The sequence below is a fragment of the Myotis brandtii genome, unplaced genomic scaffold, assembly GCF_000412655.1.
Source record: "Myotis brandtii unplaced genomic scaffold, ASM41265v1 scaffold413, whole genome shotgun sequence".
Classification (NCBI taxonomy): domain Eukaryota; kingdom Metazoa; phylum Chordata; class Mammalia; order Chiroptera; family Vespertilionidae; genus Myotis; species Myotis brandtii.
Window position 1 is genome coordinate 854,258 of NW_005365869.1, and position 23,114 is coordinate 877,371.

At 48.3% G+C, this 23,114-nt stretch overlaps 1 protein-coding gene across 1 annotated transcript in view; it reads left to right on the forward strand.

Moving 5' to 3' along the window:
- The window catches only part of SAMD4A (sterile alpha motif domain containing 4A), a 105,065-nt gene that overhangs the window by 41,904 nt on the left and 40,047 nt on the right, over positions 1–23,114 (forward strand). Inside the window, 5 exon segments of the mRNA XM_014545598.1 lie at positions 4,216–4,325; positions 7,018–7,104; positions 14,028–14,179; positions 14,181–14,320; positions 18,055–18,140. Of these exon segments, the coding sequence (XP_014401084.1) occupies positions 4,216–4,325; positions 7,018–7,104; positions 14,028–14,179; positions 14,181–14,320; positions 18,055–18,140 (575 nt within the window).

Consider the following 23,114-nt stretch of genomic DNA (forward strand, 5'->3'; position numbering starts at 1 on the left):
CATCGATGTTTCTAACTCTCTGTCCCTCTCCCTTCCTCTCTGTAAAAAATCAATAAAATATATTTTTAAAAAATAAAATAAAATAACCGCCATATGCTACTGACAAGGAAAATGGTTGTCTGACTCTGACCTCTCTTCAGAGATCCTGAGCAGTTGATGTCTCCACCTGCTGAACCAAAGGCAATGACACTCAACTGATCTAAAGTGGAGTAACCGCCATATGCTACTGACAAGGAAATGGTTGTCTGACTCTGACCTCTCTTCATAGATCTTGAGCAGCTGACGTTTTCACCTGCTGAACCAAAGGCAATGACACTCAACTGATCTAAAGTGGAGTTCACCATCTCTCTCTTCTCACCCCAAACCTGCTGCTCCCCTGAATTTTCTGTCTTCCCTGTATTTTCTATCTCCCCAAACCTGAATCAAAGGAACCATTCTGATTAGGCTCCTTTCTCTCTCTGACTCCCTGTTCTTCCCTTATCTTCACAGACTATCAGTTCACTTCCTTTCCTTCTCTGCCACTGCCCTCCCAAGCTATCTCCAAGGGCTAGGACTCATCTCCTGGACTCCATTCTCACAGTCCTCCAGTCCAGCCTCTCCACTGACAGTCGTCATCTTTCTAACATACTCATCTGACTAAGCCTCTAGTGCTCGATTTCAGCAGCTTCTCATCACCCACAAGATGAAGTCTACCTTCTCTGTTTCAGAATTACAGATCTCAGTCATCTGACCCCTGGCTATTTGCCCTGCCTTGTGTCTAGCCATTCTTTATCATTCACCCAAGCATTTTCTTGACCCCAAAGGCTCTCTTAGACATGCGCTTTATTTATATACTGTTCTGACTTCCTGTGATGGCTTCCTCAATACGGTCTGCCCAGTGATTCCAGTTTTATTGCTACTGTGAAGCTATCCCTCACTCCCCAAGCCAAGTTCTGTGCCCCCTAGAACTTTGAGTAGACTTAGCATTTGTTCTGCAGCTATTATAATTTTGTCTCTCCAGATTTAAAGTTTCTTGATGGCAAGGACATGTTTTCTTCACAGAGCTTGGCCTCCATAGCAGGCACTCAATAAATTTAGAGTGAGCAAATATCAGGATGCCCACACCTGGCAAGGAAGTCATCCCAGCACATAGCAAAACATCTTTCTCTCTCACATTGCATAAGAGAGTGACTTTCTAGTCTGGGACCTCCACTGGGGTGTCCATCAGAAGCAGCCCAGATGAAGCTTAAACGGCGCTGTGCCAGCCAGAAATGGGAGCCCAAGAGGCATGCACGCCTTCAATCACACATCAGCTCCTCCAGAAAATAGCCCTGCTTCTCCCCACTTCTCTGTGTCTACCAGCCATAGCCCCAGCTTTGCAGAATGAAAAAGGAAGGTCTGAGGTTATGCTAGGTGGTTCTTAGCTTTGCATCCAACCATGTAGCATCTGGACCATGAGAAAGGACCTGAGCTTTTAGTTAGAATTCATTTCTGACCATCATCTTACAGAATCTAGCATCCAAGTAGTGGAATGAATTCCTGGCTTGGGAGGAGTTAAATAGGGAGGCCACTCAGTTCTCTGGTTTGTTTCCCCTTTAATGGTGTTTTGTTTTAATCCTTGGCAAAGGAAAGTGCCTCGCCGCCAACCGGCGAATGAAGGTTAGTAGGCTATGTTCTTGAGAACTGGGATTTCCTCTTCTTTGTTCATCAGGTCACATTGCAGGAAGGGAGAGCTGTTTAAGCGCCCAGCACTGAGCGAGGCACTGAGGTGCTTGCTGCACAAGCAGAGTCACATGTACCTGCTCCAGAGACTAGAGCCAAGAAGAGCTTACACTTCCCACAAACATATCCAGAAATAAGGCTTCAGCAAGGCCTACTTCTCCATGCTCCGAAGTTGTGTAGGAACCTTTTCTAGAAAAAGAGCTCCCAGTGACCTGCATTTTGACAATATGAGTGAGGCAGGCTCTTTCTTTCCTCTAACCAAGGGGATTCTGGCTGTCAAATACTTTTATGGAAAGGAACTAGCTCTGGTTAAACTGAGACTTGCCAAGACTTGTACCCCACTCTCCCCGACTCAAAACACTATATTGTCACCTTGGCTTATAAGGCACCCAGTTTAAAAAATAATAATCATAAAGCACCCAGTTTTCAACATGATTTAGTAGCTCAGGATTCTGTTTGTTTAATCATAAGTGGATTTTGCATGATTAAGCTATAGGGCACCCAGTGAAAATTTGGCCCAGGAAGTTGCTCCATAGTTTTTTGTGATGAATTGTGCCCAAATGTGGCATAGGGTTACCCAGACTCCTTTAAGTCATGATTGTTGAGTTTTCTAAGTAGCGACTTGGGGCTTTTCAATGATGTAAGTAGCAAACATGAACCCTGGTAACAAAGAGGTGACACGTTATTGGCCTAAAAGCTGGTGCTGTAGTTATTTGCTGCTCACTCTGCAGAACTATGAGCATTGCTTTAACTGCAACAAAAACACGGTGAAAATAAAAATCTGATAAAATAGCTCCAGGATGTCACAAGAGGAAAAGCACCTTCTGGGCTGGCAGGTCCTGGACTCTTGATCCAGTTGCAGTTTGAGTTGAGGAGGATGTAAGGGGTTGGTACTATGTGCCTGAGGAAGACCTGTCTGTTTGTGGTTAATGATGATCCCAGAGGGACTCCATTTGTCACAGTAGAATGAAGGGCTCCAAGCACAGAATCAAGTGATTTCTTGCCTGAGATGGCTGAATCTGTTCTTAAAATGCCATTGGATACCCAATTCTATTTCCCCAGAAATTCTCCATCTTTGGCCTTCCCGTTACTGCAAATCAAAAGGTAACCTCACCAGACTATCCTCCCCTCCTATATCTTTGAGTTTCAGGAGGTCATCCTATACCCTCATTCCCTAAGCCTAGGTTTGGTTCACCTCGGAGGCAGGGCCTGATTTCAGAGTAGGACAGGCAGGCCTCTTTAATCAACCCCAGTTATCTGCTTTAAACATTGAAAAATTGGAAAGTTTCCACTTACTTCGGAGTTTTTGTGGTCTCTGTCAGTGCCTCAGAATAAAGCACTTAGCAATAGACAGTGTCTTGTGATCAACATGATTAGGAATGGCTAGTACTTTGTAGAAAGCATGAATAACTTTTACCAGTGCTTCAGCATTTCAGAGTACTTTGCAACCACTGTTTACTCAGCCCTCTCACTGATAGGCTGTTTGGTCCTCATTTTACAGGAAGTTGATACAATGTAGGAAAAGCTGGGGTTCAGGAGACCTGGTCCTCTTCCCATTTCACCATACTCTGTGATCTAGAATTAATGACTTAATTTTGCCATCTGTCTGAATTAGGGGTGGGAGAAGATGATTCTAGAGACTTATCAATTTGTTCTGGTTGTAGCAAGGTAATAATTCTCCTGTGGATTTTCAATAGTTACTATTTAATTTTCCTAATTCTAGAATCCCAAAGTTGGGGCTTAATTTGAATGTGTTTTGGAATTTCCATTATCCTATGATCTGGCCAATCTTGGGACCTTTCAAATCCTGATATATAAGTGGTTGACATTCAAGGAAAATGTCAGAGACATCCAGATGCATCCCATAGCTTGGAGAAATGCTTTTCCCATGGGAGTATAGGAAGGAAGGAGAGTGATCAGGCTAAGAATGAAAACAACTCCATCCATGGTGGTGATGGGGTGTCTTAGCTGCCTGGTTTTCCTCTCATTGGAGAAGTGGAAGAAACAGTATGTGGACATCTGCACTGAACTTAAAAAGATATTATCTTGAGGATGAAGACTCATCAAATGTAGTTTTAACATTTTAAGTCAGTTCTTTCCAAATCAGTAATGAAGTAGTCCGGCTAAAGCAGTTGCCAGTTTTTGGGTCATGAACCCTTTTTGGAAATCTTACAGAAACTATGGATGTTTCTCTGCCAGAAAAACTACCCACATATTCACAAATTGGGATATACTTTTAGGGAGCTCCTATATGCCCTGAAGCCCATGGACCCCAAGTTAGCAATCCCCTGATCTAAAGTGGTGAGTCAGCAGGGCTAGACCGAGAAGGTCAGGGCTAGACCCAGACTTCTAAGCCCATAATTTGCTGCCAAAATTAAACTAGTAACATAAAGTTTTTTTTTCTTTTTTCCCTCTGACCATCACCCTCTTCTTTCTCTATCCCCACACCTTTTGTCATCTCTTCTCGTGCCCTCTCAATGTCTCTCCCCACCTCTTGCGCATCTTGCACCGCAGATGTTCCAGCCTGGTTAAAAAGCCTCCGCCTTCACAAGTACGCTGCGCTGTTCTCCCAGATGACCTACGAGGAGATGATGGCCCTCACCGAGTGCCAGCTGGAGGCTCAGGTACGTGCTCCAGGGGCCGTCCCCTGAGAAGGTGCCCTGGGTGGAACTCGAAGTTCAAGTCCAAGACAGATCTTATTTGGACCCATTCCTATACCTTCCTGGTAGCTGTCTTCTTTGAGGAATTGCCAGGTTCTGGCCAGGGTTGCATGGTGAGTAAGGCGAGGGTCTTGCCTTCAGGGTCCAGTAGGAAATGGAAGACAAGCAGATAACCACAGGGCAAATGAGGGCAAGATAGAGTATCATGAAAAAGGTATAACCTAGGTACGCTCACTAAGTTCAAGGGTGCTAGGGAGGAATCGGTGGCATCTCCTAGAAGTGGAACATTTGACCAAGGTCTCAAAAGAGCCTGTGTCCTGCTTATGCTTTCTTTTCCTCCTTCCCTCTGTCCAACCAGGGTGTGTTTGGGGAATGATAGAACGATTGGTTGTCTGTTGTCCGGTCTGGTTACAAATCAACTAAGTTCTAGTAGTTACTGAGCAGAAGCACCCGCTCACGCCTCAACACTTGTACAAAAGCATGTTCTGACTGGTCTTAGCTGAGATTGGAGTAAGCTGCACAATATTTTTTCCCTCTAACCACCTTCAATAACGCAGGACAGTTATTGAGATGGGATTCCCTCAGGTCTCAGATTTCATTTCCCTTCTGCGTACCACAAAGGAACAAAGCTCCTCCTTCCTTCTAAGGCGTCTTTCCCCAAGTGCGGTTGCCAAAGGCCAGGCCAGTCAACAGAACCCCCGAAACTAAGCATGTTTCCTACCACGCTGTGCTCGAGTAAATAGATCTGACTGATGTCTTTGTTTCCCTTGTTTAAAATGCTATTTGCATGTTTTAAATTGACCTCGGTTTCCTTTGAGCAGTGACTTAAAAGAATTAATGGTCTGAACAGGCTAATAGTATTTCCCCTGCAGGAAGAGGAGATTGTGCCATTTGGGGCATAGCTGGTCTGAACACATACCTCCCAGCAGATCGCTGGACTCCCGGTACACATCCAGTTCCCTCAGTTAACCTCTGCTGGCCTGGCTGGATACCAATATTGAGATGCAAGACAAAACCCAAAGTCACTGCCCATTCTCTGAGAATGAAAGGCACTCGTTTCAACTTCCTAACGCTTCTCCCTCTGCTTTTTCATCTCGGTTGCTCCTTGAGATCCCAGGAATTGATGAGAACTGCTTCTAAGAGCATTTTTTGTCTTTGGGTCATAGTTGAGAGAAAAATCTAAGTCATCAAAGTTGTTTGACTTCAGGAAAAACAAAACAAGAAATAATTGATGCAGAGGGCAATGCCAGAGGCCAGCACAAACTTTTCAGAGTGATTTCATTCGCTCTAACCCAAAGTCAAGGCTAAACAGAAATATGTCCTCGGTGCTTCATCTTGAGAATGAGTTCAGTTGTCAGTTGACAACTTAATTTTCCTAAGTAAAGGAGATGTCGCTGGGGTTGCCATCTTTTCCTTTTTTAAGAGGAATGCTATGAAGAGTTGTAAGAAGTTTGTATTAGAGACCTCATTTCAGAAAGAACCTCCTATTTGGGAATTTGCAGTATGCGTAGTTAACAAGTGTTAAACTAAACCCTTCGGCTCATCATTGCTGCACAATTAAGAAGATAAGATCCACCACCCTGTGAATCCTAATCATTTACCTGAAGTGAGGACTGAATTGTAGGTTTAAGTCTCCTGACAAAAACTGCCTGTGTGTTGTGACACCAGGTGAGACCTGTACTGGACTTCACATCTTCTCGAGATGGGAAGCATAGGAAAGATCAGAGGAAGCCATGAGTATCTCTATGGGGTTGGAACTCCAGGGAACCTGGCGGGGAGCCTGGAAAAGAGATGTGTGTGACTTAAAAATGATCTGTTAAGACTATAAAGATGCCCTGGCTGTTTTGGCTCAGTGGGTAGAGCGTCAGCTTGTGGACTGAAGGGTCCTGGGTTCGATTCTGGTCAAGGGCATGTATGTCGGTTGCAGGTTTCATCCCCAGCCTTAGTCAGGGCACATACGGGAGACAAACAATTGTTGTGTCTCTCCCATATTGATGTTTCTCTCTCTCTCTCTCTCCCCTTCCCTTCCTGTTATGTCTCTCCCATATTGATGTTTCTCTCTCTCTATCTCTCCCCTTCTCTTCCACTCTCTCTAAAATTCAATGGAAAAAATACCCTCAGGTGAGGATTAACAAAAAACAAACAAACAGCCCTAGCTGGTTTGTCTCAGTGGATAGAGCATCAGCCTGCGGACTGAAGAGTTCTGGGTTCGATTCCAGTCAAGGGCACATGCCCAGGTTGTCAGGTTGTGGCCCAGTAGGGGGCATGCAGGAGGTAGCCGATCAATGATTCTCTCTCATCATTGATGTTTCGATCTCTCTCTCCCTCTCTGAAATCAATAAAAATATATTTTAAAAACAAACAAAGAAGACTGTGAAGGAATTTCATGCGGGGTGGGGTAATTGGCTATTCCAGCTCTCTTCCTCTCCTGAAGGTTACAGCAAAAGACACAGGCTCGGGTGGAGCCAGATGGAGTTAGACTACTAAGCAAGAAGAGGTTTCTAGCAATAGGTGCTAACAGGAGAGACAAGTAGAGATTTACTAGTCTGCAAACCTGTAGAAACAAAGCAAACAGTAAAGTACTAAATAGCCTCCCAGTCTCTAAGCTACTTCTTAAAAAAAATTTTTTTTAAATATAACTTTAATTCAATTGCAGAATGTTACCAAAGGTGCAAGGCACAAAATTGTCATCAGTATTCAGAAGCTCAAAGAAAGACAAAACCTCCTGAAGTCTTTGGAAAGGGTAAGTTATTCCCGGCCGAGAGGATGTTCCCACCTTCATCACGGGGAAATGGACCGGGGACTTTCCTCATTTGGAAAGTGTCACTGGCAGACCCGATAGAGTGTGTCATGCTGTTTCCTTATCAAAGTTAGGGAAAATGGCATGATTTTGAAGCGCAGCCTCCTGGCTATTCATGCTTCCATGTAACCTGACTACTGACATGTACTTGTTCCCGGGGCCCAGGCAGCCTGTAACTGGCCATTCCAGGCACAGAGGAAGTGCTGTCAGATGAATTCTCTGTGTACATTCCCTCTGCCTTTTGTGCATGTGGAGAGATTAGAGAAGAGTTCAACGTACAATCAGAGGCTGAAATCCTGACAAAACAGTGTGCAGATCTGCCTCATGCCTGCTCCCCACCACCCAGGGAAGGACCTGGGTTTGAGGAAAGCTGCCCCAGGGTCCAACCCACAATCAGAGGCTGAAATCCTGACAAAACAGTGCAGGGAGTGTGCAGATCTGCCTCTTGCCTGCTCCCCACGCCCAGGGAAGGACCTGGGTTTGAGGAAAGCTGCCCCAGAGGGGCCAACACCAACAGGTGTGCCCCAGGTCCCACTAGAGAGGGGATCAAAGTCACTTGGCAGACGGCAGCGCTGGCTCTCCAGAGAGTAATTTCACACTTTCACTGAACAACAGAATAGGTCCTCATGACTCGGATAGGAACCATCTCAAAAATGCCAAATGCTGAAAAAGAGTTTATTCCAGTGTTAAAAGCAGTTATCAGCTGCTACTGTCCCTCTGTGTTTGCTGTCTAAACACATTCTCGTCCTATCTTTGTATCCAGACATCACTCTGGAAACGATGTCATTTTTAGGACTTGGTGACTTTATGATTTCATCTAAGGGCCAGAGGAGAGCAGGCCTGGTTCCACACACAGTGAGCTGTCTGCTCTGCCCCAGAGTCGCTATTCCATGCACTACTGTTGGGAGGCGGTGGAGTGGCGGTGGGAAGTTCAGTAGTTATCTGCTGCCTGCAGAGCTCCAGTGGCAACCTCGTTAGCTATCTCCCAGGCGCCTTTGGAAGGGAGCAAAGTAGAGGTAGGTAGGGCTAAAGTGAGGTTTGTGAGCACATACACATTTTAATGCAATGGGAGGTGTGTTTTCTTGACTTATTCACAAAATGTGTGTATACTTTTACATGCCGTATATAGTTATAGTTAATGCATAGCCCACACCGTAGAAGGTAAGGTATATTTATAGAATATGCACATATGTTTTCTAAGGAAGGTTGCTTTTAAAGCCTCTGGATGGATACACAGAGACTACTCACATGCACATCCAGGCCCGTTCACAATTAGCTCATCATGGATGACGGTGACCTCTGCAACTGACCTTGAGGTTATTGCTGCTGTTCAAACTTCTACGCTAACTGCTTTACTAAGCAGCTTGTCCACCGGAGTGATTGTTGCCATTTTTAACACAAGAAACCGTTCTCTTTTGGGAAACATTGAAAAGGCCAGTTTTGGCCTTATCTGTTAGGAAGCACAAAGAACATTTTGCGTAGGGATTGCATTGCTAAGTGTTACGATGAAAGAGTGATTTACCCCCCTTGTTTCTGGAGCATCCCTCAGGAACGCATTCCTGTCCCGTCCCTGAGGAAACACACGCAGAGACAGAGAGGTGGAATTGCTGTGAGCTTTGCTCCCTGTGGCCTGGGGCCGAATCAGTGTGTGGAAGCCCCAGGGCAGCCAGGTAGTCCCTGCGGCCCTGACTTCCCATCTAACCTTTGATGCATCAGTGATGTTTTCTGCGTCCCAGACTTCACACCTAGAATAATATTGACTCTGCAAAATGACTCTCCGCTGGAATGGGAATGTCGAAAAGATGACAGGTGTGATACGGAGTCTGAGGGCAGCTACTGGGCAGGAGGAGAGCAATGCAGAGTTTATCTGGTTTGACTTCTGTGAAGAGGAAAGCTTGTAGGTCAGACCATCATGTTGAGCTTGCTTCAGAACATCCACATTCAGCCACCTGCTTGTCTGTCCCCTCAGGAGCTCGTGGCCTGGGGGTGGAGGGGAACCCCAACTCAGCATCCACCAAGGACAGCCCCTGGCTCTGTTCTCTCTTCCCTGGGACCTGGGTCTCTCCTGCTCTTCAAGGGCCGTATCGTCCATAACCTATTGCCACTTGGGCCACCAGGACACCCTGAAACCAGCCATTTCTCTGGCCTTCCAGGCATCCTCAGCTGATTGTGCTGTTGGAAATGCTGTCCCATGACCTGGCCTCCCACAGCATTCTTACCTCACAGAGAACCTGGGGATTTCTAAGGAGATCGTGGGACCCCGCCCGTGGCTAGTTCACAATCAGTAGTCACTGCAGATGAGCTCTGTGTCCAGAGCCGTTCCACTCAGTTACTGAACACTTACTCAGCATCTGCCTTGGACTAGATTTACCCCGGCCACTGGAGGCGAATCCTGAGTAATACGCAGTTCCGGCCTTGGGGGCTCCACGCATAGCCAGAGCTCTCACACTCTAGTGTGATCGGGGGCGTCATCCCTGAGGAGGGTGAGGACGTCTTCCTGGACTGAACACACCTCTCTGCAGGGTGAGGAGAGGAACCTGAAAGGGGCCAGTGCTGGCTGGGAGACACATTAGGAGCCTACAGCCAGTCTCCGGGGGCCCTTGAGCCACAGCAGGGACCAGGAGGGTGAAGGGTCAGAGGCCATTTAGCAGGAGTCCAAGCATTGGTAAGGGGGCTTGGACCTGGATGCCAGGCCATTTGGGACAAAAAAACATAAGAGGGTTCCAAGTGTGGGGAAATGGAGCTCAGTTTGACGGATCGAGTCTGCGGTGCCTGTGGAATAGCAAGGCAGAAAGGCAGGTCCGTGGCCAGAAGAACAGTTTAGAGTCCACAGGGGTTTGAAAGACTCAGTTGTGGGTCATCTGTGTATAAGGAGGGTTCCCAGTGTGGGAAAATGGAGCTCAGTTTGACGGATCGAGTCTGAGGTGCCTGTGGAATAGCAAGACAGAAAGGCAGGTCCGTGGCCAGAACAGTCTAGAGTCCACAAGGGTTTGAAAGACTCAGTTGTGGGTCATCTGTGTATAAATGTTAGTTGATACCCTCAAAAGTGTGTTGAGTGTTAAGAGCTGAAGACAGGCCCTGAGAAGTCACAGGAGGTTTGGAGGAACCAGACACTGCTGAGCCTGCCCCACGGGTCAGAGAGAGAGTCTGAAGGCGGGAGTCTCATCGGGCACCATGCATGTGTCACATATGATGAGGCTTGAACTCTCCCCCTATAATTGGTTATCAGGAGGTCACCCATAGCCAAGATGAGAAGGGTTTCAAGGAGTTGGGAAGAGACCAAAGCGAAACCCATGAACTGGGGAGTAAAGGTGGGTGATGAGGCTCTGGGGTAAGGACATGTAGACTTCTCAAGATATTTGGTGGAAAAGGGAAAAGATTAGAATGGTCATTGAGGCAGATTTTTTTTAACATTTATCTTTAATAATGAAATGTTTATTCACCATCCTTTTCAGCTGACTCCCAAACTGTGAAGCTCAATCAGACATACTCTGAGCCTGGGACCCTGGGATGGAGAAAGGAGATACACACACACACACACACACACACACACACACACACACACACACACCTACACCTCTTCCATGTTCCCACAACCCCCTGCCCTGGCAGTATACTCACACCGTATGGGTCCCAGCAACTGTAAGCTTCTTAGGTCAAGGATTCAGCCATATTTGTTTCTAGATCCCCTATATCTAACAGTGCCTGACTCCAGGTAGGGCTCAGCTGATGTTTGGTGAATGAAAAGGAGAGAGGATGGATTTAAGTAGATGCAGGAGTCCTGTTTATGGTATGGAAGTCCAGTTCTTCTCACAGAAAGACAAGGATGGAGCCACGGACAGTTGCGTACGTGTCAGGGACACTGGCTGCTGAAGCTCTCTGCTGTATGATTTGCATCTCCTTGCTGTTCAATGCCCTGGGAAAGGCTTGTCCAGTCTTCCTCAAAGACCTAAAAGAGCCAGGCCAGGAAGGCTGGGACGGTCTGAAAATAGCTTTCTTCCAGCTGGTCCACCTTCCAGCTGGTGGCCGTGCCATGGTGGACCAGCCTTCCTATTACCTGTTCCCATGTGAGCCCTCAGTTCTCATGTGAGCCCTGCGTGTGAACACGCAGCTTCATTTTTGCCTTTTTGTTTATAATATAGGATTCCATTTATGGCATGAGGATCAATAGAGACTTGGGTTGAATCCCTGTTTTTGTCAACATGGAGAATTAATCCCAACAGCTAGTTGAGGGCACTGGATTGAGTCCCATTTGGGCGTTTTCTACTTTCCTGCTCCACTTGGGCACTCCGTGTTGAGTTCGGGAATTCATTTTGAGGAGTCAGCATGTGACCTGATGGTCTTGGTGCCACACCGTGGAAGCTGATGGTTAAGCGTTATCTTTGAGTCAGTGGCTTGAAGTCTGTGGGGGAAACCAAACCAAACCCTGCATGATTCCTGTAAATTATATTTCCCGAAAGTGTCCAACATTATTCATTATGTGTATAGTTTCCCTTTTGGTGTGGTTGTCTCCAATAGAATAAGATAAGATTTGAACTTGGGGCAAGTATATGTTTCCTATTTGAAGGAGTTCAGCTCTTAGCATAACCCATAATCTCCTTCCCCGTCATTGAGTAACTACAGAGACCTTCTTGCCACATGACGAGAGCAAACGAAGGTCTGGTGGCAGTTGACGATGTCACAGGCATGCATTTGCTCGCCTCCATGGTAGGTGCCATGTGGGATGGCATGACAAGATGCATGCGATGCCCTTCTGCTTTCATGGGAAGCCTCCCTACTTTTCTGTCCTGCCCCTTCCCCACCTCTGTCAGGAGCTGGACAAGGAGGTAGGTGCCATGTGGGATGGCATGACAAGATGCATGCGATGCCCTTCTGCTTTCATGGGAAGCCTCCCTACTTTTCTGTCCTGCCCCTTCCCCACCTCTGTCAGGAGCTGGACAAGGAGGTCAGAACCCAGGTGCTGGTTGAGTGGTTGGCAGGAACTGGAGGACCTAGAGGCAGGAGTCCAGTTGACACATAGTTGGGTCAGAAGGGGCAGCAAGGGCTCTCCTGGCATGGGTCAGCTAGCTCGCCTCCATGTGCCTTGCCCCGAACCAGATTACCAAGTCCAAAGTCAGAGAACCAGTCACGTGACAGGATCAGATTCTGGGAAAAGGCTGGTCCAGTCTGGGCAGCAGGAAAACTGGAAGTGATCAGGAGCACCCCAACTCACACATCAGGCTTGCCAGCACAGGCTGCGGCTGGTCTCGCCATGGCCATATCCACCAGGTGTTGAAAGAAAAATGGACTCTTTCCCCTAAAGAAGGCCGGGCAGTGGTCCTGGCCAGGACTGAGACAATTCTGGTGGCTACTTAGCATTTCCCTTCCCTCAGGAACCCCGGGTGCCAACTAGGCGAAGGCACAATTCAGGCTCTGCTCCCAACTCCCTGAACAAAGCGTGTTCCCGCCAATGACAGAGCAGGGCAATTGGTGTTTTGCTGCCCAGAATTGGAACACATCTGTCCAGGGCTGCCGTCCTCAGGTCTCCTCTTACTAACTGATTGATTAGAAAGTCAGGGTGCAGAAATGATCACATTCTATATCCTTGTGTTCCGTGACATCATCAAGCAATTTTTCTTGGCAAGAGAGGATCCCAGGAATGGATTGGTGCTCGTGCTTTTAAAATTGTCCTTGCTATTCTGGGCTCTCGGAAGATTAAATCTTCATTAGTAATCAGGGCACTGCTTGTCAGCGTCCTTCCGGGATCCCAGGGCATAAGCACTGGGCAGCGCTGGGGCAGAGGCTGGGCCCACCCACTATGCCAGGGAAGAGCCCTGCCCCGACCTCCAGCCACGAGTGTCTGGGCCTGTTCGGCACCTCTGGGAGCACTTGGCACGTGGGTAAATGTCTGTCAGAATCAACTTCCATTCCTTTTCCTAATAAATAATCCCCAGTATATCAAACTGCATGTGCAGAAAGATCTAATTTATCAAGTCGTATATATATATATTATATGCAATTTTATACATTATACTACACATATATCTTACATGTCTTTCTCTCTCAAATGAAACTTCTAAAACATGTTGTGCCCCTGCGACAAACCTTCCCTCATTTCCCATTCATTTAGAAGAAATTCTTGCATCCCTGCCCCAGCCTGCAGGCCTCCACACTCAGCCCCCTGTGGCTCCTCGGAACTCATTTCCCACCCTCCTCCCCTCACCCACTCTGCTTCACGTGACACAAAAATAGACCTGCAGCTTTACAAATATTAATATCATTACAACCACCTGATGAGGCAGGTACTATTGTTATCTTCATTTTATACACAGGGAAACAGGATCAGAGAGGTTAAGTCATTTACCCAAGGTCACACAGCAGTGTCAGAATTTGAAACCTCACATCCATCCTAGAATCTGTGCTCTAAACCACTACCCTGTGTTTCCTGTATCATGGGCTGAATGAAGGTTCCTTCACTTAAAACCACTGACACACAAGACAGGAAGCCACCATATGACCCTGCCTCAAGCTTTGTTATACAGCTTCTGAAGTATGTGAGTGTAAGCAATAGAAGTGCATTTTCTAGAAAGGCCCTGAAGAAGCTAGGGAAGGAAATGGACCGAAATCATTTTAGTGATCATCTCTGGATAGTGAGGTTTTCAGGTGACTTACATTTTCCTCACTGTACATATCTGTATATTCCAAGTTTCCTACCTGGGCTAATATTAGATAAAATGGAAATGGTTGCTTTTCCAATGAATGTATGATGAAGGGCCAACAGCCCTGCGTCCTGTCTGGGAAGAGCTCTGGGCAGGGCAGGGGAAGCATTGGAGGCGGGGCACCCCGTCCCTGACCCTAATGTCGGTCTTCTCCCTCTGACCGTCTAGGACATCATCGAGGGGGGCAGCCTTCGCATCCCACTCCAGGAGCTGCACCAGATGATCCTGACTCCTATCAAGGCCTACAGCTCCCCGAGCGCCACCCCCGAGGCTCGCCGCCGGGAGCCCCAGGCCCCACACCCGGCTTCGCTCAGGGGCCCCGGGGGCCACAGCCACCACCTCAGCCGGCGCCAGCGGCGGGCTCCAGCCACACCATCTGAGCAGCTGTGACGGGGAGCTGGCTGTCGCCCCCCTGCCGGAGGGGGATCTCCCCGGGCAGTTCACGCGTGTCATGGGGAAAGGTAGGCCTGAATTCCCCCAATCTCCCTTCTCAACACCACTAACCAGAACTACCAGTCCCCGAGGGGCTTCCCCTGGGGGCTGGATCAGCTGCCTGCCAAGGTCGATGTCATGAGCCCATTGTACAGATGAGGAAAGTGTGGCTCTGAGAGGTTGAGGAATTTGGATCTGAACTCAGATCTCTCTGACCTCCAAAGGTCCCTTCCTTAACCTTGTATCCTTCCTCTCCCACTCCAGACCAGGGCTGCTAGCCCTCCTGGCAGAGTCACTGGGCCTTGGACCCTCAGGCTGAAACAGCGATTTCAACCTTTTCATCGCAGGGCACACATTAATTACTGAAATTCTGCAGCACACCAAAAATATATGTTCTGCTGATATGACGAAAAATGGGTATAACTTCTATCTGTTCATACTGGGCAGCTATTGTGTTGGCTGTTGTCATTTTTTCCTTTGGCAATCTTAGGAGAAAGGAGGTCAGTGCCCCTGACTAAGTAGTCAGATATTGCATGTTTTACAGATTCTCACAGCACACCAGTGTGCCTCGGTGCATATGTTGAAAATCATTGGGCTAAAGTCAGCCCTGACAACAGATCATTCCGTGTGTGTGTGTGTGTGTGTGTGTGTGTGTGTGTGTGTCTGGAGGGCAGGACAGAATTCACACGTGGTCCTTTGGGTAAGAGCACACTTTCTACCTGGACTGCCTGTGGCTAAGCTCCTGTGCACATACCCTGGTCCAATGCCAGAATAATTTGTGCTTGATAAGTATGTCACAAGAAAACATGATTACTTGAAAAATGTAGTGAATATCGGTACTTTACTTTCAGGAAGGGGAGATGATTTTTTTCTTCTTTATTGTCCAATATTTTAGACCATTTTAAAGAACAAAGTTTTTACCAACAGATATGGACACTTGAGTCTTTTTTAAAATCATATATATCTTTTTGTTGATTTCCAAGAGGAAGGGAGAAGGAGAGATAGAAATATCAATGATGAGAGAGAATCATCGATTGGCTGCCTCTTACACGCCCCCTACTAGGGGTCAAGTCTACAACCAGGGCCTGTGCCCTGACTGGGAATTGAGCTGTAACCTCCTGGTTCATCGGTCGATGCTCAACCACTGAGCTACACTCACCGGGCTAGACACCTGAGTCTTACAGTTGCACTAAGAAACTTCCCGTGGTACATGTCCTACAAAAGACTTAAATCCTTAAAAATCTGATTCAGAGGAGATAATTTGGATCGAACTCAGATCTCTCTGACCTCCAAAGGTCCCTTCCTTAACCTTGTATCCTTCCTCTCCCACTCCAGACCAGGGCTGCTGGCCCTCCTGGCAGTCACTGGGCCTTAGACCCTCAGGCTGAAGCATCGATTTCAATCTTTTCATCGCAGGGCACACATTAATTACTAAAATTCTGCAGCACACCGAAAATATATCTTCTGCCTATATGACAAAAAATGGGTATAATTTTTATCTGTTCATACCGGGCAGCTATTGTGTTGGCTGTTGTCATTTTTTCCTTTGGCAATCTTAAGAGAAAGGAGGTCAGTGCCCCTGACTAAGTAGTCAGGTATTGCATGTTTTACAGATTCTCGCAGCACACCAGTGTGCCTCGGCGCACGTGTTGAAAATCATTGGACTAAAGTCAGCCCTGACAACAGATCATTCCGTGTGTGTGTGTGTGTGTGTGTGTGTGTGTGTGTGTGTGTGTCTGGAGGGCAGGACAGAATTCACACGTGGTCCTTTGGGTAAGAGCACCCTTTCTACCTGGACTGCCTGTGGCTAAGCTCCTTGTGCACATATCCTGGTCCAATGCCAGAATAATTTGTGCTTGATAAGTATGTCACAAGAAAACATGATTACTTGAAAAATGTAGTGAATATCGGTACTTTCAGGAAGGGGAGATAATTTTTTTCTTCCTTATTGTCCAATATTTTAGACCATTTTAAAGAACAAAGTTTTTACCAACAGATATGGACACTTGAGTCTTTTTTAAAATCATATATATCTTTTTGTTGATTTCCAAGAGGAAGGGAGAAGGAGAGATAGAAATATCAATGATGAGAGAGAATCATCGATTGGCTGCCTCTTACACGCCCCCTACTAGGGGTCAAGTCTACAACCAGGGCCTGTGCCCTGACTGGGAATTGAGCTGTAACATCCTGGTTCATCGGTCGATGCTCAACCACTGAGCTACACTCACCGGGCTAGACACCTGAGTCTTATAGTTGCACTGAGAAACTTCCCGTGTTACATGTCCTACAAAAGACTTAAATCCTTAAAAATCTGATTCAGAGGAGATGACCTGTGGCATCCCTTGGGGCTGAAATGCCAGTAGCTTGGTCTCCTCCCCTCGCCTCCTTGCTCTCCCCCACCCCCTAGTGGGCACTTAGAGCAGATGACCAGAGCCCATGGATGAAGGGCCATGTGGTGTGGGGGTGGTTGCCTGAGTGTGAGGTGCCTCACCCCACCTCCCCTGTGGCGAGAAGTATAGGGGGCTCTGCCCTCAGGAGGCCTGCACTTCTCTGGCCCAGCTTGTTTATAAAGTTTAAATGCTTTTAAATAAATTATAAAATAATTGCAAGGTCAACATAAAAAATCAGAACTACACAAAATGGGAGACAGTGGAAACTAGCCCTCCCACCCCAAGCCTCAGAGGCAACCACTATGAACAGGTTTGGAATATGCCCTGGGTAACTTTATACAAGCACATGAGTGTCCTTTTTACACACACACAGGTCTTGTTTACATGTTTCTCTGCAGTTTTTTTTTTACATTATATAGTTTTAACAGTTCTATCAATACAGTAGCACCAACGCTTTTTTAATATTTCTATCCATGCAGTAGCACCAACTCATTCTTGCATACTATCCCACAGTATGTGTAAACCATAATTGATGTAATGGCCCCAGTGAATGGACCTCAAAGTGGTTTCCAAGTTTCTGTTGTTACAAACAACGCTATAATCTTACGCAAGATTAAGGAGAGAGAAAAAAGTCAGAATGCCTAGGTTTCAAGTGTGATTTACTGAGTGCCAGGCATTTTCACTTCTAATTGATGTCTTTTGTCATCAGTTAGAAGTGAGCAGAATGGGCTCCACTGATGTGGCCATGAAACCCAGCAGCGTGTGTCCTCTGCCCACAGACTCACTCTGCTGTCAGCCTCAGCACTTACCTGAGTGTGTAGGTGAACCTGTGTGTGTATAAGTGCGTGGATCACTTTGAGAAATAACCCTCCAGTGATTGAGCATCAGGCCTCCTGCTCGTGTGTGCACCCACGCACCTCACGTCCTAAAGGATGTGCCAGCTTGATTCCTCCAAATGAGGCGCGCGGTTCATTCATAAAAATCACGGAGACTGCTCTCTAATAACACGGATGGCCTTTGCTGCCTTTGAACTCCCTCTCAAAAGGAGCCTCTTGCAAAGACAGAGCTCGGGACACTGCTGCGTTCTTCCTCCCCCAGCGTGTCTGTGTCAGGCTGGGTTGCAGAAGGCTTAATATAGAATGGTATGCCTGGAATTCATCGACGGGGCTCCTCGAGGCAAGGGCTCCCGTGGTGCCCGAGCCTTTGACTTCAGTGGGATGAGGAGCCTCCTGGCCTTCTTTGTGATCCTTACGTACAGCCACAGGCACACAGACCTCTCAGTATTGGTCCTGAAAGGAAATGAGAAACAGATCTCAAGGTTAGGAGATGGGTGTGCATTTTTCTAATTCATCTTTTTTTTTTTTAATTCACAGTGTGCACACAGCTCTTGGTCTCCAGACCCGATGAGGAGAATATAAGTTCCTATTTACAGCTCATAGACAAGTGTCTAATTCATGAGGTGAGTCATGATAGATTTCACAACGCCTTTTTCCTCATTGCTTAGAAATGGTTCCTGTGGTGGGATCATTTGAATCAGCAACAACTTGTTTCTGTGGGGTAGATGTCCGAATAGCTCGGGCAGAACTCGGCGTGGTGGCCTCAAGCCTAAACAAAGCTTGTATATAACTTAGTTGTCCAAAGATTCGTCCGGGCTGAGCTCTGATGTGAGGGTGCAAGCCTGAGAGGAACTTCTGACTCCAGAAGAATCTCTGAGTGACCAAGCCTGGGAGGTGTGCACACAGTCCTGCCACCCAGCCCCTGATGTTCTCAAGTCTTTCAATGCTTTGCCTTGAAACATTTTGCCTTTGGACTCAAGGAACTTTGAGGGAGGGGTGGAGAAAGAGTCTGCAGCAGAAACAATGTGTGTGTGTGGGGGGTTGTTTTTAGCCATGTGTCCTTTTTTTTTAAATATATTTTATTGATTTTTTACAGAGAGGAAGGGAGAGGGATAGAGAGTTAGAAGCATCGATGAGAGAGAAACATTGATCAGCTGCCTTCCGCACACCCCCAACTGGGTATGTGCCTGCAACCAAGGTACATGCCCTTGACCGGAATCGAACCTGGGGCCTTTCAGTCCGCAGGCCGACGGTCTATCCACTGAGCCAAACCAGTTAGGGCGCCATGTGTCCTTTGAAGAAGGACCGAGGCAGGCTGGAGCTGTGCCTACCAGGCTCTCAAAGCTAGCACAGTCTCCACCACGGGGCGGGCAGGTGCTGGCCATGGCTGCCCTGAGCGACATGTGGGGACAGGCCGTTGTGCCTCAAATCCAAGACTCCAGTGGCTGCTTTGGTGGCTCTCCTCCAGAGAGTTCCAGTGACAAAGTCTGGGCCTCAGGAAACTTAGGACTGGATAACCCTAGAGCCGTGGTCTGCAAACCGCAGCTCAAGAGCCACATGCGGCTCTTTGGCCCCTTGAGTGTGGCTCTTCCACAAAATACTACGTGTGGGCGCACACGTACAGTGCGATTGAAACTTCGTGGCCCATGCGCAGAAGTCGGTATTTTGTGGAAGAGCCCACACTCAAGGGCCAAAGAGCTGCATGTGGCTCGCGAGCCGCAGTTTGCCGAGCCGCAGTTTGCCGAGCCGCAGTTTGCTGACCGCTGCCCTAGAGCATTGAGGTTTTTTTGTGGGGTAAAGGCCTCCAAGTCTCCTCACCTTTGCTGTGGTGGCGGCCAGAACCCTGGGAGTCCAGGGGCCCCCAGTTTGGGGAGATAGCCAGTGCAGAGGTCTGGCCCCTCACCCACCCTCCCTGTGTGGTCAGTTCCCTGGGGCCCCCACCTCCGTGCTCTGACTCTGCCCATCCTCGTGTGCAGGTGTCAAATCTCCTGCTGGGTTTCCACTCCAGCCACGCTTCCCCCACCCCCTAAAATCTCATTTTTGCAATTTTCTCTCACAGCGGCATCCATTCTTTTATGTGCCTCTCCCCAACTCCCCCCTCCCCGCCCCCACTCAATCTTTTCTATTTCCAGTCCTGGCCCTGCACTTGTTTTGACCAGCAAAAAGCCACGGACAGAAGACAAGAGCACAGTGATGAATTTCTGAACTCATTCATTCCATAGATATTTATCACTCCCCCTGGCCCTGGCCAGGCACCTTATGGTGAGGGTCGTGGGTGAGACGCAGGGAAAACAGGTTGTCATGTACATGACGATAAAGCCTCTGAGAGGCCCTCCCGGCATGCCCCAGAGCCCAGATGAGGAGTGGCAGGCACCTGCCCGAGCCAGAAGCAGGTGTTCCTCAGAGGGGCTGCCCCCACGCTCAGCTCGCCCAAAAGGCAGGCAGAGTCTCATGGCTCGGTGAGGAAGGAGGCAGGAGAGTGATCCAGGCAGACAGGCAGTGTTTTGGGGGGTTCTGTGTCTTGTTAGGGAAGACCATTGGGGAGGATTTCGAGAAGGGAACCTTTAAACTTCTGAGAAAGCAAAGCAGATCCCTGCTTCCTCTCCCACGTTCACTCTGAGCAGTGGAGGACAGGTTGCCTCCACTAGCCGGCTGAGCCCAGGAGGCAGAGTGACCGTCCTCCGCCACCTCTGCTTCCTAGTTGGACCACACCAGCCCCACAGCTGTGGCCTGAGGCTTATCACTGGCCTGCCTCGGGTGTGCCCTCCCTGGGCATCGTGGCTCTTCTTTTTGCTTCTTTCCACTTTTTCTCCCCGATGCCCAGTGACCCAATGCAAAGATGACACTGAGGGCTCCTCTGCCGGCAGGAGGCCCAGGCAAGGGGCCTCTCGGTACCGGGAGTCACGGCAGATAGGAGCTGGGGCTGAATCCGCTTGTCTGAATTCAGGTCGGGATGGAGGGCCTGCGCTCTGCTTTGGAAGGGAAAATGTTGTTCAAGCCTTTTTATTATTTTAGTTGAGAAGGAGGAAACGTGTCTGAATCATTTTCCACAGGCCTGGGTTGTGTGTAAGAGAACGCACCCTCCCTGCGGCCAGAGGGGAGGTCAGCCTGGGCTCCGGACAGGGCTGCCTTCCTCAGCCCACAGCGCTGCTGCTGCTGCTACTGCTGCTGCTGCTACTGCTGCTGCTGCTCCGCCCACTGCAAGGGGAGGTGTGGTTACTTCCAAGGCACCTTCCTTCCCGGGGATGAAGGACCGACTCCCTAGAGAAAGAAAAGGAAGGATAGGCAAGTTCTGGATTCTGTATCTGGGACCAACCACTTCCTCATGGATTGTAATCCCAGGCATATTGCCTGCTTGCGGTCTTGACAAGGTTCTGGGAATCTGAGCGCTTGTCCCCTTAATGAGGCTTTTTATCCAGCCACCAAAGCTGCAGGACACATCTTCCTCCAGACAGACGGATTGGTCTGGGCCTGACAGGGACAGAAGACGGAGCAGTGGCTGGCTGGCTGTGTCTGGGCAGCCTGCAGTGTGGAATCTTCCTTCCCCTCCAGCCCAGGGTGGAGGAGGCTGGGGTGTGGTACCAGCCGTCCCAGCCGATGGCAGAGCACAGGAACCAGCCTTCAAAAACCACTGGGAGCCCGCCATGGCCCAGCGCTCTGCTCCCAGCTGCCCCTCCCAGGACTGAGAACCGGCCTCCACACTCACTCGCTCTGCTGGGGGCTCGCTCCTGTCTGTGCCCCGGCACTAAATGAGCCTGAGGCCCAGGTGCGGAGTGAGTGAGCTGACCCCTCCTTGGAGGTGCCTACATGTCCATCTTTTCAGATGCTCTTTGCCCCCGTGGCCAAGGTCATGTGTGAACTGCTGTCCCTGGAAACACTTTAAATGCACATCTATCGAGTGAACCATTAACTCCTTTGTCACTTGAAATTCAGGCTTGTCCTCCAGTCTGGCTCCAAACCAGCTCAGGACTCTAGTTTTGAGACCTTGAAGTCATTTGTTGGGGCTAAAAGGTGGCTGTTGAACACCAACTGTGACAAACACACACATGCCACCACCCAAGGGCTGGTCCACGCAACTGAAAATAGCCGGTTAGAGTATCTGTGAGTGGCGTGGGTGGAATCATTACTAAGAGCCAGGCATGTTCTTAAGTATTCTGAGTGCTTTTCGTGTGTTATCTCATTTCATCCTTACAGCGTCCATTAGAGGGAGACATTATCACCCTCAGCTTTTAGAAGGAGCAGAGTCTCAGGTGGAGGGATTCGCATAAGGGAGTGTGGGGATTCGCACCCTCCCGTGTGCATCCAGGGCTTTCCTCTGACCCACTGGCAGGGCCCTCCTCCTCATCTCATCTCGACCAGGGTGCCTGCATCTTGTGTCCTCACTTAACATCTGGCTGAATGAGCCCGTCAAAAGCAGAATCTATCCATCCCTTTGTGAGTCCAGCAGATGTGTTTGCCTGTCGCAGTTTTCAGAGGTGGTCCTGTGTAGTTGGACACTCACCGAGCATCACCAAAAATGAGAGGGACCACGGAGGAGAACCAGGTCCTCGCCTTTCAGCCATGAAACTGTCCTGCCACTCACCTGAGTGGGGGGTCTGCACCTCTTTCTCTAATGGGGCACTGGGTCCCTTGGTTGGTAGCCCTCTTTGATGCGTACCCTTAATGGTGTCTGGCTAAGGTCACCCAGGGGGAAGCAGTTTGTAAGTCAATAACTTTTCTGCAATATGACTGATACCTTTTTGTTTTTGTTCACATAACTCTCTTGTGTTTAGGTCCTTAAAGATTAAATGTCATCAGAAGAAAATTAAGCTGTCTTTCTATTTTTCCCCCTCTGTTTCAGAAATCTGTTTCCTTCATGGAAAGTAATCATGTAGTCTGTTATTCTAAGTAATAGCTTATTGCTTCTTAAATTTCATGCCTTATTGACAAAACTACCTAGGCGTGTTATCTCCATCATTGTTAATGCTGATCTGTCAAACCCGATGGATTTCCACAGCGTGTGGACCACAGTTCTAGATACTTGACAGGATTCCTGAATTGTGTGTGTGGTCCTCATCATCTCGAGCACTCCACGTCCAAGTGCTGCCTGCAGCAGAATTACCAGGGCAGTGGTCGGCAAACTGCGGCTCGCGAGCCACATGCGGCTCTTTGGCCCCGTGAGTGTGGCTCTTCCACAAAATACCGACTTCTGCTCATGGGCCACGAAGTTTCAATCGCACTGTATGTGCGCACCCAAGTGTGGGGGAGGGGCCTAGGAATCCGCATTTTAACCGGTCTCTTTGGGAAATCTAATAGACCATGACAAATAACCCCTGAAAGTCCTTCCCTGGGCCATGGTGCACACAAAAGAACACATGATGTAGATGACAGCGTATTACAGGGAAGTAGGCACAACATCCCCCAACACCAATTTTACTAGAAAAGACTCAAGAAGCAATCAGATCTACCCATCTTCCTAAACTTCAGACAATTTAGGTTAGGACGGGGTGCAGTGGGGTTTTGGTAGGGCACCAGATCCCTTCACTAGAAGTTTCTCAGCCCAGCCCTGAAATGCAGAGACTAAACTCCATGTTCTGAAGCCCAGCTGACCACTCAGG